The following is a 15,598-nucleotide window of genomic DNA, read 5'->3' on the forward strand; positions in this document are numbered from 1 at the left end:
TTATATAGTCTTCAACTTTAAACATCAACACTATCTAAGTCAAATGATGCCCGAAGTAGAATGTGTTAGCCATCTACTTTTTTTCAGAAATCTTCATTCTGTTGTAACACTGTTTAAATTCACCACTTAAAAAACTCTTGACTAGTGGTAGGAAATACAATCTTTAATCCTTCTGCAAACAAATGAGGTCCTAGAGAATACACAAAACACAACTTTTAAAGTCACCATATAACACAAAAAAACTAAGCGGATGCTATAAATACACTTTAATTATGACCAATCAAGCTAGAGACTTAAATATGACCACTTTAAATTTCAAAAGAGCTACTTTCTAGACTACAACGGGTCCGGTCTAATTCCATCCCCTTGATAAAAATAACGCAAATTTGAAAAATGCTTTCATACAAATCAGACTAAGAAAAGCACAAAAAAACGGTTATATTTTTGTCCGAGTATACTTCTCAATCTTTCTGTTTTTAGTGCCCACATTGATTTATGCAAAAAACTATGCAAATTTTATGTATTTTGTCTGTAGTTCCTTTACAGCTTAGTGTAGTTCCTTTAAGGCTTAGAGATAAAATCAATTACGGGAATATATTACACGTGCTCAATTAACAATGACTTTTTAGAATATGAAACATTATTACTTGGTGATTTTAATACAGATGTGTCTAGTGACAAGTCTTATCCTCTTTTAAAGTGTTTTAAATCATTTATTCATATCTCATTTTAATCAGTTAATAAGTGAACCTACAAGAATTTGTTCTACAAGTTCAACAACTATTGATTTAATTTTAGTATCTGACCATGATAAATTTCTCAATCAGGTGTTATAAATACTTCATTTGGTGATCAAAACATGATTTACTGTACAAGGAAGCTCTCTAAACCTTTTATTGGTTCTCACAATAATGTTACTCTAAGATCTTTAAAAAAGTATAATAAGGAAGACTTTCAAGCTAGTCTATTATCTACTGATTGGAATCCGGTATTACTGAGTGATAATGTGAATGAAGCATGGGACAGGTTTAAAGAAATTTTCTTATCAGTAATAAACAATATTGCTCCAGTGAAACAAACTAGGTTGAAACAAAGAACAGAACCTTGGATTGACTCTGATATACTTCAGGCTATCAGTGATAGAGATACAGCTTTTAAAATTTATAAAAGTAACAGAACATTGGACAATTTTAATTTGTTTCAAGGTCTCAGAAATAAGGTGCAGTATTTAGTTCACTCTGCAAAATCAAGTTATTTTACTAGTCAACTTGAGGAGAACAAAAATGATTCTAAATCTTTATGGAAATCTCTCAAAAATCTTGGGCTGCCATCTAAGAAAGGATCTTCTTCATCTAGTTCTAATATTTGTTTAAAAAATTGATGAAAAGGTTTGTTTTGACAAGACACTTATTGCTGAGACTTTTAACAATTTCTATACAACTGTTGCTTGTCAACTTGTTGAAAAACTTCCTAAATGTGTAAACAGATTTGTGTAAACAGATAAACTCATTTTATGCTGAAAGAGGTGTTTATCCTAATGGTTTTTCTTTTTCTCTTTTGTGGGAAAGCAAACTTTTTAAATACTTAAATTCACTAAGTGCTAGAAAAGCTACTGGCTTTGAAGGTATACCTTACTGTTTTGTCAGGAATGGGTCACCTATAATTGTAGGTCCTATAACCCACATTGTAAACTTGTCTCTTATTCAAGATGTAGTTCCTGATGATCTTAAGACTGCTAGAGTTGTCCCCTTTTTTAAAAAGAATGATAAACTTTCTGTAGGCAACTACAGGCCTGTGTCAATTTTAAATGTAGTTTCCAAGATACTTGGAAAGTTAGTTTATGACCAAGTTGAAACATATTTTAAAGAAAAAAAGCTGTTGTATAAATTCCAATCTGGTTTTAGAAATGGTTTCTCCACTGATACATATCTAATTTACATGCAGACTACATTAGGCATGAAATTGATAAGGGTAATGTAGTAGGTATGGCTCTGTTAGACTTACAGAAAGCCTTTGACACTGTTGACCATTCCATTCTCTTAATGAAGCTTCAAGCTTCTGGTCTTGGGGATGACATCATAAGGTGGTTTAGGTCATATCTTTCTGAGAGGCAACAGCTTGTTGATGTGTCAGGTAGTTTTTCTTCCACTTTAAGAATAACATGTGGTGTTCCCCAGGGTTCAATCCTTAGGCTCCTCCTCTTTTTAATTTGTGTCAATGACATGTCAGCAGTAGTGAAAAATATATTATTGCTATATGCTGATGACTCTCGAATACTTGTTTCTGGAAAAGATTTATCTGAGGTGGAAATTTCTGTATCTGAAGATTTGTCCTCAGTAAGTCAATGGTTAATTGATAATAGGTTATCGTTGCACTTGCACTTAGGTAAAACTGAGTCCATTGTGTTTGGGTCTAAACAGAAACTCAGGTCACATTCCAAATTAAACATAAATTGTAATGGCACTGCAATAGAAGCATCCACATCCACCAAATATCTTGGAGTAACTATTGATCAGAACCTGTCCTTTGGTTACATGGCAGATTCAGAAATTCAGAAGGCTAACGCCAGGTTAAAGTTCCTTTACCGTAAGAACGATTTCCTTACACAACATACCAAAAAACTGCTTGTCAATTCCTTAATTCTGTGCAACTTTGACTATGCCTGCTGTGTCTGGTATAATGGTTTAACTCAGGTCTTGAAAAATAAATTACAGACAACACAAAATAAAATGATGAGATTTGTTCTAAACCTTGATTCCAGAGTTCATATTGGCCCTTCCCATTTTAAATCCCTTAATTGGTTACCAGTTTGTAAAAGAGTTGAACAAATCATGTTATGTCACGTTTTTAAGGTTAAAAACCAAATGGCCCCAGAGTACTTAAGTGATTATTTTGTTTCTCAGGAATCTATGCATTCTTATTGCACCAGACTGAGCAAAAAAGGAGGTTATTGTCTTCCTTAGGTTAAAGGTTCCGGGTCAAAGTCTTTTAGTTTTATTGGTGCTAAACAGTCTTCCAACTTGTATAACTGAAATTAACAAATTTCATCGTTTTAAGGTAGCCATCAAAAGTCTTTTATTAAGTAGCATTTAAGTGTTTTTCTTAAAAAATTTTGCAAGAAATTTTTATGTTTTCATTTTTTTATTGAATTATTATTCGGCTCAGGTTTACTGTTTCATTTTTTGAAATTTGTTTTAAATTTTTTATTAAGACTTTAAAAACTTTATCTTTTTTTGAATAGTGTAATCTATGGCATGTTCTTTTCCTTACATACTCATAACAACTGTGATAAAAGATTTTTAATGTAATCTTTTCTTAATATGCACACAATTATTTCTTAATGTGATACTGACTTTTTATTTACATTACCTTACATCTTAAATTGTGATAATTTTAAATGAAGGAAAGTTTTAAATAATATCCTTCATTAATGTGATTTATCTTATGATTTGTGATATTTTTTTTCCTTTATGAAATACCTCTCTATGTCATGCCACCAAGAGCTTGCTCTTTTTGTGTTATCCTTGGTTTTGGGAACATGTCATGGTTTACATAATATAGTATTTATTCATTTATTTATTTATTCATTTATTTATTCATTTATTTGTAATTGTTTTAATCTACATTGTGTTTGTTTATCATGTAACATGTTTACCTTTATGCCGAAATAAATCTATCTATCTATCTATCTATCTATCTATCTACGTACTTCGATTCTATCATGACATTAACAAATAAATTCCGCTGTATCTAATATCTTGTTTAATTGTGACTGGTTTCTTTCCATCTCATTTTTTGTAATGAATAAACCACATGTTTAGATGAAACGAAAGACCTGCGGGAACATTCAACTTTAAAAAGGACCCAATTTCAATGTCGTGAATTCACGATTTCAGCACAGAGTGGGCGTTCTACCTCTATTACATTCTCTGTGTTTCGAAAAAAAATATATAATTATTAAAAGTGATAAATGTTGCTCCCTTTGATTTCGAATAGCCCATACAACTGAACGCGGTAGTTTTAGGGGAATTATATCCATCTGTATGTATCCGTAATTTGTCAAATCTTAAATGGCGGTAGTTGTGTATGAATAACATGCGTTAAATTGATATTGCGAGTTTAATTGAAATGATTTTTTTTCAGCTATATACAATTAATAAGAATTTTTAAAAATAGTTGTCCAAAAGTTATTTCTTTAAAAATTAAGAATTTCAATATATATTTATATATGTTTGATTGATTAATTTTGTTGCTGTTGTTGTTGTTGTTGTTGTCGTATTCATTTTTGCTTAAACACGGCTGGTATCGAGTTGATCCAAGCAACCAGTATCCTTCAGTTACGAAGTTTAATTCATTTACAAAGTTATAAAAATACAAGATAATGGGTTATTTGGGCTTATTTCGGATGCCTGTCTCGTGGTATTAATAACACTTAATGGTTTCAGATATATATAACGAAATGGTCGCAGACTTAAAAATAAATAAGCCGTCATCATTAATGATAATCTCTTTGTAGAGAGAATGTGTGTTGCGATTGAATGCATACCTACCTTTTTTTACAACAAGCCCTGACAACTGCGAATTTTCACTCGGTTGTCCTGTCGCTGGTTAACCGGGAGGTTGCGAGTTTAGATCTCTGCCACGACGGGATCTTTTCTGAAGCATTTCCATCTTTCAGTTACGAACATAAATGCCTAGAATGTCTGTTGTCAAATTGTGAACGCTTTTAAGCTTCACTCAATGTTTTTGAAGAGAGATCTAATTTGAAAAATAGTGCGATTGTATTATATCCAGTTATCTTCTTGCGAGTGAGTTTAGATAAATTTAATTCAGACAAAGTGTTCTTAAACGAAATACAAATTGTCTAAATACTCTTTCAACACGGCCAATTCATAAATGTCATAATTAACGCTTTTGGAAATTTCACAATTGACATACCCTTGTATGCGTCTTCATTTTCATAAAACGCATTCTTTTCTGTTTTCTTTTACGTCGAATTAGATATTAAATGAAGCGGCAGCCATGTTGCTAAGGTATCAACCTCTCTATCCGAGGAATCGAGAATTTGTGACATTTTTTTTTTTGGGGGGGTGGGGTTGAAGAGGGAAGTCAGGGGCAAGATCCCTTGAAATAACGTCAACGCTGAATAAATCAATGAAGCAAAACTCATTTTTAGATGATATATGGAACAAACTATGACAATATCGGCGTGTAATTATTGAGAGGTCATAGCCTTGATAAATGTTTAAATATGTATATATATATATATATATATATATATATATATATATATATATATATATATATATATATATATATATATATATATATATATATATATATATATATATATATATATGATTATTTAAAGGCGTACTATAAACGATTCGCATTCACAACCACATAGTTTCGTAAAAAATAATAAAAACGAATAATAAATGAATAAAAATAATCATATCTTTAAATATACAGAACAGCATTAAAGATATCACGCTAAGAATCTACAACCTTCATGTTGAAACTGACACTAGTAAGATGATTCTTACACAAATAGTTCAATATTTCCAAACAATAAATAACTTAACACTTTAAATACATCTTTTGTATTAAACAGATAGATTTTGAATACGAAAAAATATCTTTACATATTGTGTCTTTGAAATTCCCTGCTTCGTGTTTTCCCCAGAGATTTATTTGTTTAACAGGTTTCAAGTGTAAAATATATATAAAGCACTGTATATCAACTTGTCATTGTGTAGTTTAATCGCACGCATATTTCAAGGAGAAAGCCCAACGTCGCTTACGAGAAAAACAATTGCATAATGACCCAAATGCCGCAATCAGCGGAAAGTGTGGAATTCGACATGGTTTTATTTACTGTCGGTTAGTTTTTACACTGTTGCGTTGTCTTTAAGCGTTTTTTCCCTTCATTTAAAGGTATTGTCGCGCAATTCGTGAGTTACAATCTTTAAACAGAACTAATGACATTTGTCGCCTCTTTATATCGAATAGATATTAAAATGTGATGATTGCAGTTCAGTGAGTGCATAACGAAAAAACAGACGACAGGAACTTGACGCTTCTTTCATTTTTATAAATATTTTGGTAAGAATTTGTTGTGTTTTCATGTCTTTATTATTTAGAACTTAACCATTGAGTGAATTTACATATTTCTTTTTTATTCAACAAAAAACTGTAGACGCATTTGTAATTTATATCGGTAACGGGTTATACGTGGGCAAATGCGCTCGGCGCAAAAATCAGTGGTCTAAATCATCTGGGAGTTGGGAAATAATTTTCCCTTTCATATTTCCTCTTTTATGCCGGATCAATATGTGTAGGTACGTAGAATTGTTAAACACTTCGGTCCGGTTATTTTATTCAGTGCTTTTTTCACTTTCAGAGAAATTGTGGGGGACTTAAAAAAGTTGTCTTTTCAACATGTTAATACCCCCGAAACGAAGTTTTGGGAGGGTAATATAGGAGTCACTCGGTGGTCGGTCGGTTGGTTTGTCGTTCGGTCCAGCTGTCCGTTGCATTTTCCTTGTCAGGGGCATAACTTGAAGACTTATAGTTGGAATTTGATACAACTTCACACAATGGTCAAGCACATTGAGAGGAAGTGCAGCGCACAAGAACTATAATTATATCTTCATTTATTACAGAGTTATTGCCCTTTGTTACTTTTCCTTGTCAGGAGCATAATTTGAAAACTACTGGTTGGAATTCAAATTAATTTCATACAGTTTTCAAGCACAAAAAGAGGAAGTGCAGTGCACAAGCACCATAACTCTATCTAAAGTAATTACAGAGTAACTGCCTTTTGTTACTTTTGCATTGTTTTTTTTTCTTGTCCAGAGCATAACTTGAAAACTACTAGTTGGAATTCAATACAATTTCATACAATGGTCAAGTAAATTGCGAAAAAGCGCAGTGCACAGAAAGAAAAACTCTTTTTTGACTCATTTAAGAGTGTTTGCCCTTTGTTGCTTTTATTGTCTGGTGCATAACTTGAAAATTAATGGTTGGAATTCAGTGAAATTTCATACAATGGTCCAGGGCAGTGAGCACAAGAACCATTACTCTATTTGGACTAATTATATTAAATGCCATTTGTTACTTTTTTTGTCCAGTGCCTAACTTGAAAACTAGTGGTTGAATATCAATACTACTGCATGCAAAGGCCATGCACATTGAGAGTAGGTGCAGTGTACAATAACCATAACTCCATCTTCAGTATTTGTAGAAATATTGCCCTTTGTTCCTTTTCCTTGTTCGGTGCATGACTTAAAAACTAATGATTAGAATTTTATGTAACTTCATGCAATTGTCAAGCGCAATAAGAGAAAATGCAATGCTTAAAAAACAAAACTCTTTCTGGACTTATTACAGAGTAATTCAATAAAACTTCATCTATGGTCAACCACATTAAGAGGAAATGCAACATACAAGAATCATAACTATCTTTAATTTCCCCCAACCATACAGTAACTCTATTTCAATACATATGCAAAGTATTATGTGACAAGTATATATATATTTACAGTCAACATAGATATGTAAACTGTGGAGCAATACCATTTTGTTTTCAAACCACAGTGTCCCTCTCGTGAAAAAAAAGTATCTCTATTTTCTTCTTTTTTCCCATTTTTTGTAGTGGGGGAGAACTTTTTTCAGGAACAGATATTATATATAAGAGGGGAATTTTGACCCGAAGTTGGCCGTAAATATCACTGTCCGGGACATTGACTATTGGTAAGCTCTGGAGACAGACCGCGACCCCTGTGGTCTGGGTCTGACCCCAAATACCATAATGGCATTTCCCTGCTGTATACATATGAAGCTGTATACATATGAAGCAGTGATAAAAAAGAATTCAGCGAATAATTTTCCTCCTCTGATTTAACATATCTCACAGTATATGAAGGTGCCGAAACATATGATTATTATAAGAGACTCTATACAAGTAGAATTTTTATGTGTTTACAAATTATGCTCCTATGGTCGATCCATCCAAAGGGCCACTTGTAAAGCATGTAGAAATAGTTATTAATTATTTTAAGTATATTTAGAACTGCTGAATTACATAGAATTTTCCTTCTTGGCTTTATCACAGTAACACACATTGTTATTGTTCGTATCCTACCCATTCGATCATAGTTGCTTCTTACGTTTATTGTTTTAAAAGCCGCTAATTTCGGAATTTGTATTACAGTGGTTTTCGGGGGAGCTACTAAATCTGATATTGCCCTCTTTATGTCAGTAAAATATACATACGTGAAGAACATTTCGTGAAGAACAAATTAATTCACTGTTATAATGGCAAATAAAAACAAAACATCATAAAAATTGTATATTAAGTCCCTGTAACTTGTTCAAAATGAAAATGCGGACATTATTGTGTTTATTCCACCAGCATAGTTTAATATTAAGGGCTATAAAAAGACTTTTGACTTATTCCCTTAAATGATTGACAAGCAAAAAGTCTTCAAGCATTTTGTAAATGTATCAATATGAACAGCGATTTCTGGGTACCTGCAGGTCAATACTGGTTAATAATATCCAGGATTTATTAATACAAAGAATAAGAGCATACTTTGATATTATCAAAATTTAAATAAATAAATTAAATTAAATGTATTGAAAATAACTTTAAAAAAAACAGCCTTAACTTGTGATAAGCTTATTGAATGATCTTCATTTTTGTGTTTTTAACGAAATGATAATTTTTTGTTGTTGTTGTTTTTTTCTATTCATAAACTATAAAAAACGAAACTAAAAATAGGTTATTACTGGATGTTGCACATGCTTAATTGATTAAGTATGTTAAATCATTATTGTCTAATTAAAATACGGTTCGAATCCACGTGACAGTGTTATTTATATTATAAGTAAGTTTACATTTCATTCACAATGATTATTGCTTGTTATTCCAAAACATGTAATTACATTTTTTTTAAGAAATATTCACACATTTTCCATTTATCATCTTTTCTTTTAATTATGTCAAATTCTTGATGACATTTTTTTATTATATATTCCAGATCTAAGAGATAGTTTGATTACATTCTACAGAAAGAGACACAGCCACATTTTCCTGTCACCTCTTTTTGAAGAGAAGGACACTCCGTTGGCTTCTTTCTGTATCAGACCAGAATTGAGCTCAATTGACTCAAATGATGTAAAACGACCAGTTAAATCCTTATCGGAGATGTTTAAAACTAAAAAAAGAGAAATTTATGTACTTGCTGATGCTGGACTTGGAAAAACTGTTTTTTCAAAGTATCTGGCAAACGTGTGGTATCAAGCTCATTGTCCAGACAAAAACTTTAGGTTATTTTTAAAGGATGATATAGACTGTATGCAAGAATTTGATTTCATATTCCTGGTGTTTTTGCGAGATGCGGGCAATGTATGCTCTATAGATGAGCTCATTTTTGAAAAGATTGTTCCAGAGTTGGGCGTGGAAGAACCGCTTTCCAAAGATGACCTGCTTAAAATTTTGAAACATGAGAAATGCCTCGTTATTCTTGATGGACTAGACGAATGGACACATCCCGATAATGAATGTAAAAGATCGGCGAAACCATCAATCCCCCATAGGAATGACCGAGAAAAGTGTACAGTACTGACAACCACACGACAATGGAAGTTAGGAGTTTTGGAACTAGATTCATGTCAGTTAGGAAAAAAGGTAGAACTTACAGGACTTAGTAGCAAATCGGCGGATAAACTTATACAAAGGATGATACAAGAATGGAAGTCTCCTCCGAATAAGAATGCATTAGACAGTGACGTCAGAGAGTTCAAAGAAACAATCAAGAAGAGACAAAACGTCGAGCTTGTTGTTGTACCTCTACTTTTAATATATACAATTTGTTTATGGTGTAAAGGTTTTGATATAGGAAATTCAAAATGTGATCTCTATATAAAAATAGTCGAATTTCTTCTATCTAGAACGATTAAGATCCACGGGAAGCTTAAACAATCAAAAAAAATTCCGTCCAGTGGCATCCTATCACAATGCTTAGACAGCTTTGCTGAATACGAGAAGTGTAAGCAAAACATCCCACTCCTGATGCATATAGGGAAATTAGCTTATTATACATTATTCAATGAAACAAAAGAAAACACGCTCGTATTTGATGGATCAATTGCTAGGGAATATCTTTCAACAGACGAGATGAATTTCACTCTTGCCACAGGAATGTTGTCAGAAAGTACATCCAATGCACCATATAAAAAGTTAAGTAAAGTTTGGTTTTCTCACAAGACAATTCAGGAATTCTTTGCAGCTATATTTTTAAGTTTTCAAGAAAACGATCCGAAACTTAAACGTAAAAGTAATCAAGACATTCTGGACATGTCAAACATTTGTGAATTTATAAGTGGGCTAAATGCTGACCGGATGTTTAAATTATCAAATTATTTCATGTCTGTGATAAATGAAGACGAGGAAACACGCCGCTATAGAACTTTGACAGGTTTCACGTTTGTTTACTATACTCCATTGTATAACATACAGACAATGTTCATGTCGTGTTTACAAGAAATGCCTGAAAGTGAAAATATTCAATTATGTTTACAAGATTTCTTCATTAACGACAGCACCGTGCACAGTGAGCAGTTACAACGTTTGTTAAAACAAAATAAAGCCAACGTAAAATCACTTAGTATACGCACATTCAATAATTCCAGAAGTGAAATTATAGATTCATTCTCTCTCACAGATCTCAGTGATATACAGCAACTTTGGTATTGTGGTGACGAGGAGGAGGCTGAGATAAATCGGATATTGTTTCCCAGTTTGCAGGCCGTATCTTTGTTCTATTGTACATGGACAAATGATGAAGAAAATGTGAGTGCAATTTTGGCGCGACTACAAAACTTACAATTTTTACATATTGAAAGTTTAACGTTATCTCACAAAATACTGGAAACAATTTTCAATTTTATCTCCGGTCAAAAATCATTGAAAGAGTTAACATTGGAGCAGTTACACTGTAAAGAACATGGCTGCCGTGATTGCAAGGGATTGAACTTGGACTTGGACTTGTCTCAACATTCTACGCTATCAAAGTTACACTTGCAGTGGTTACCTGGGAGGCTACAATTAAATATAACAACACCGTCATTAGTTAATGTTACGTTGAAGAACATCAATGTAAATGAAAGATCATTGTTACTGTCACGTGACATGTTGAAAATCAAACATGCGGAGTTGGAAGGGATAGAAATGCCTGCAGGAAGTTTACAGAATTTTATTACCGTGCTTGAAAATCTGCCGCAGTCAGTTAAAGTAAATATGTTCACAAAATTTTCATGTAAACTAGACATTGGCGGGTTGAGGTTTGTGTTCAAAACAATAAAACCAAGCACAGAATAGACAAATAAAAAAATTGTAAAATAAGTTGAAGAAAGGACTTCATAATTTCTATAGGAAAAACAGTTTAAAATGGAAACTTTGAAAAACAAAATGGCGTCTTTTAAAACTTACCGTTATAGTTTGTGGACATTTATAGTATAGTTAATAAGTCATTTACGTTACAATCAATTACATTTCATGTAAATTAAAATAAAATTGTTAACATTAATAGCAACATTTATCAAGTTTTTAATGGCGGAGATATTTACATGTGTTTTGTTTAAAGGATAATGGATTGAATCTTCATAATAACGTTAGGATATGGAAAATTGGAAATGTTTCACAGGTAAGAGATTATTTTTTTGTATATGTTTTCTAAAAAAAAACGATATAGAACGTTCGAGAATTTAATTAATTTTAGACATTTGCATTTTTATCATGAAAGTTTAAATAGGATCTCATTTGAGTTGTCATACAGAAATAATTAATGAAAAAGTATAAAGCTTATTTTATAAAGAAAACAAGCGTGGGCATGAGAAAAATATAAATTAAAGCCTCATTATTTCGTTTCTAAATTTAAATACAGTTTAATTGAATTTATTTCATTAATTATTCTTTATTAATTTCTGAAATAGACTGGTTATTAAAGAATAAATTCTTTCTTAATACACATTATTAAGCTGAAGTTTTTATTTCTACTTGAAATTAGCAGTGCTTTCAATACAGCCGTGTATTCACGTAAATAAATTAGAAGCATATTTCTGTGTTTTTTCCTTACACTGTTTTACATTTTCCAAATACATTGTTGTATAATTTGTTTGAATGTTTTAATATTCTCTGATCGCTGTTGGATATAGATATAATGCCGTTTTAAAATGGCCATCTCATGTAGGCATTGGTGTAGGGTGTATTTCTACGTGCATGTAAATAAACCCCCCCCCCCGCCCCCCGCCATCCCGTACTTACTACACATTAAATGATTTAAATGATTTGTAGAGAAAAAATGTTTAATGAGATAAATGCATGACTTGTGATAAATGCATTAATTATTTCTCGTTTCAGCGGCCTTGAATCAATCCGTTGGATTTTTATTTGGACCTTTCACACGAAATATTGCTGTCAACTAAACTCAAAGAACCGTATCGTCATCTTTCATGTTATGGTAAGGCATTTAGAAATATTATTATCATTTTTCTGTCGTTTTATTTTTTATATAATTTAAAGATGCTTGGTAAACAATTTAAGTTTTTTGTCTTCATTTTGTTTTATATGCGTAATTATTATCATATTCTAACAATGCAAATAGCAGCGTAAATAAGTCTTGTTTTTGAACCAGTAACTCCCGATTTTAATTCAATGCAGCTGTACATATAAACGTTTTTAAAGTGAAATATAACTGAGATATTTCTTGTTTACAGACGGTGTGCCATCTTGTGTGTGAAATATTTACTTCATGAGAATAATTATTTTTTTGCTTTTAGAAGCATTAGTAGCCTAATTTTGATAGTGTCTATGTTGCTGTGAATTAAAATATCAAACAAAACTTAATTGTAATGAAAGAAACATTGTGCATCTGTTCCCTACACACTAACTTTTAAAGCTTGAAATAGTGTTTCATTTATTTTTTTTTTTTCAGAAAAAAACAGCTTAAATGCATCATATGTGACAGTGTCAGACCAGTACAGAAAGAGTGTCCAACATAGTTAGTGGAAAATACTCAAACACACAAAGTAAAAACTTTAAACAAACTGTTGAAGTACAATGAACATGGAGCTATTTTCTAAAAACGTTTTTTTTCTTTAACTTTTTTATCTAAATCAGGACCGCTGTTGAAAATTTCTTATTTTATGTTAAAAAAAGTGTTTAATAGAAAGTTACATTTATTACTGTAGAAAATTCAAACCAAAGTTTTCTAATAAAATAAACATAGTTTCTTATTCAAATGTTGAAGAAATTCGAGAACAATGAAAACTTTTATCAGAAATTTTGTATAAATTATAAAGATATTTCCTTATTTAAACAAAACACATATGAATATAGGCCTATAAATGTATTGCAGAGAATTTAAACTTCCATTTGATCATGATTTCATATCAGAAGAAATTTTGCTTATTTCAGTCAATCCGTTTTTTTTTCTATACAGACCATTGCTGGTGACAAAAAGTTAGCTTTGCTTGAAACTTTGTACATAGAAAACTGTTTTGTACATAATATACTTTTGTTTACAAATGATGATATCCTTATTTGCGTTTTTAGGTTATTTGCATATGATGAATCTTCAGAAACAGTATGATGAATCTACAGAAACAGCTAAAATTGCGAAAGGTTATATGACCTTAATAAACGGAAGTAAGTTTATATAACCAGAGTTGATGGATGATGGTTATATAGCAAACAACCGTTTATACACAGTCATATAACTGTATTTTTTTTGTTCAATCAATTCTGTTTATCTGTAAAGATCATTACTGGCGACAAAAAGATAATTTTGTTTGCTTGAAACTTTGTACATAGAAAAACTGTTTTGTACATAATATACTTTTGTTTACAAATAATGATATCCCTGTTTTTGTTTTTATGATATTTGCATAATGATGAACGTACATTAACAGCTATAAAGATTTTTTGATAGGTTATATGACCTTGATAAACGGTAGTAAGGTTATATACCAGAGTCGATGAATAATGGTTATATAGCAAATAATCGTTTATACTCAGTCATATAACCTGTAAAACTCTTTATTGTATATATAGTGTAAATAATTCTGCCATATTGCATTCTTTGATTAAGATTGAAAATACCATTTTTAAATGCTTCAGACATGTACATTGAATAAGTGTAGGTTCAGTACTGAATTTATTGAATGAGATGAATAAAATTACACCATGCAAGTCACTGACATTTTAGTCAGGGAGTTCAATTCATTTTAGTTGACTGTAAGCCTTCATAAATAAGAAATTCCGTTAACAAACAATATGAAAACTAGTTAAACAGAAATTAATTACTTTTTCTTTGAAACGCCTAAAGTTGACGGTAACATTGAGCTTTTCCGAATAAAAATGACGTCACTGAGCTTTTAGGAATGAAAATAACGTTATGTTGCAGTGAATATTTGTTTTATTGAATTGCTAAATTTCACTATTGCGCTGTACTTAATGTAAAAACATATATTGCAGATAATATACTTTACAAAAACGTCAAAATTGTAAATGGAAAATTGGCATTCTAAAGTGCTGTGTAATATACAACCTATATACATGTATATATTATGAGTTATTATATAACTTGTTCTTGATTTACATTTGGCTGTACATATATGAAAGCTTATTTTGCAAAGTATATTAAATGTTCTTTATATCTATAAAAGGTTGTCCTGTATATCTATGTATATAAATATACAAATTTGTACATACTCTGTCATTCTCCATATACATAGTCAGCTTTGTAATTATTTTCTAGAAGTAGAGAATGTTGCCACGTCATTTTACGTAAAATTGAATATGACGTCATTTTATTGACATGTTAATCAATGCATTATCATTATTAATGTATAGTGTAGGAATTTACTCAAACATTCACATTTTCATTTGAACTATTTTAAGTTTCGGATTGTTCAGCTTGGCATTGTGAATTGTGCATATAGTTTGTTGTTTAGAAACTTTCTAATTAATTACTTAAGTCCGCTGACGCTGTAATTGATTTATTCTTGTACATATCTTAGTATGAATTCACAAAGTTGTTCTCAAAGTTTATTATAGCTATAGATCTATTTGGATTATATTAATGTCATTTATTTTCTGTTGATAACTGTACATATATTTACATATAAAATGTATTTTTCATTTTGCCAAACTTTAAAGCGACATGCCTTTATACAAGTAAAATTTTCAAATAATGACCTAACCAGAACAGGTGAAGAATTTAGATATGCATAAATGCTTATAAGCCATTGCACGTTGTACCTAACGCATGATTTATTTTAAAAATCCCCATTTTTTTATTATTTGATGTAATTGGTGTAAAGATAAAGTGATGAGGACTCTGTTTTTAGTAAGTAAATTAGACTATAGATTTATCAGTTTACAAATAAGAATGAAATTGTGTAAATGAATTTTAATTTTTTATTTACTTACCTAAATATAAATTTTTGAAGCATTTTCTTATTTGAGGTCGAAAATCCTGAAAACAATAAAATTTGAAATGATTGTTCAGAGCATGTGAATCACTTAAAA

At 31.0% G+C, this 15,598-nt stretch overlaps 1 protein-coding gene across 2 annotated transcripts in view; it reads left to right on the forward strand.

The window, feature by feature from the left end:
• Nucleotides 1–12,527, forward strand: part of LOC132716954 (uncharacterized) — a 35,578-nt gene extending 23,051 nt beyond the window's left edge. For both annotated transcript variants that reach the window (XM_060700301.1, XM_060700307.1), the window contains 2 exons: nucleotides 9,045–11,711; nucleotides 12,428–12,527. In XM_060700301.1, the coding sequence (XP_060556284.1) occupies nucleotides 9,045–11,386 (2,342 nt within the window). In that variant the 3' untranslated portion in view covers nucleotides 11,387–11,711; nucleotides 12,428–12,527. The remainder of the gene's footprint in view (nucleotides 1–9,044; nucleotides 11,712–12,427) is intronic.
• Nucleotides 12,528–15,598: the final 3,071 nt, after the last annotated feature.

Source organism: Ruditapes philippinarum, unplaced genomic scaffold (assembly GCF_026571515.1).
Source record: "Ruditapes philippinarum isolate M1 unplaced genomic scaffold, ASM2657151v2 ctg594_1_1_1_1, whole genome shotgun sequence".
NCBI lineage: Eukaryota > Metazoa > Mollusca > Bivalvia > Venerida > Veneridae > Ruditapes > Ruditapes philippinarum.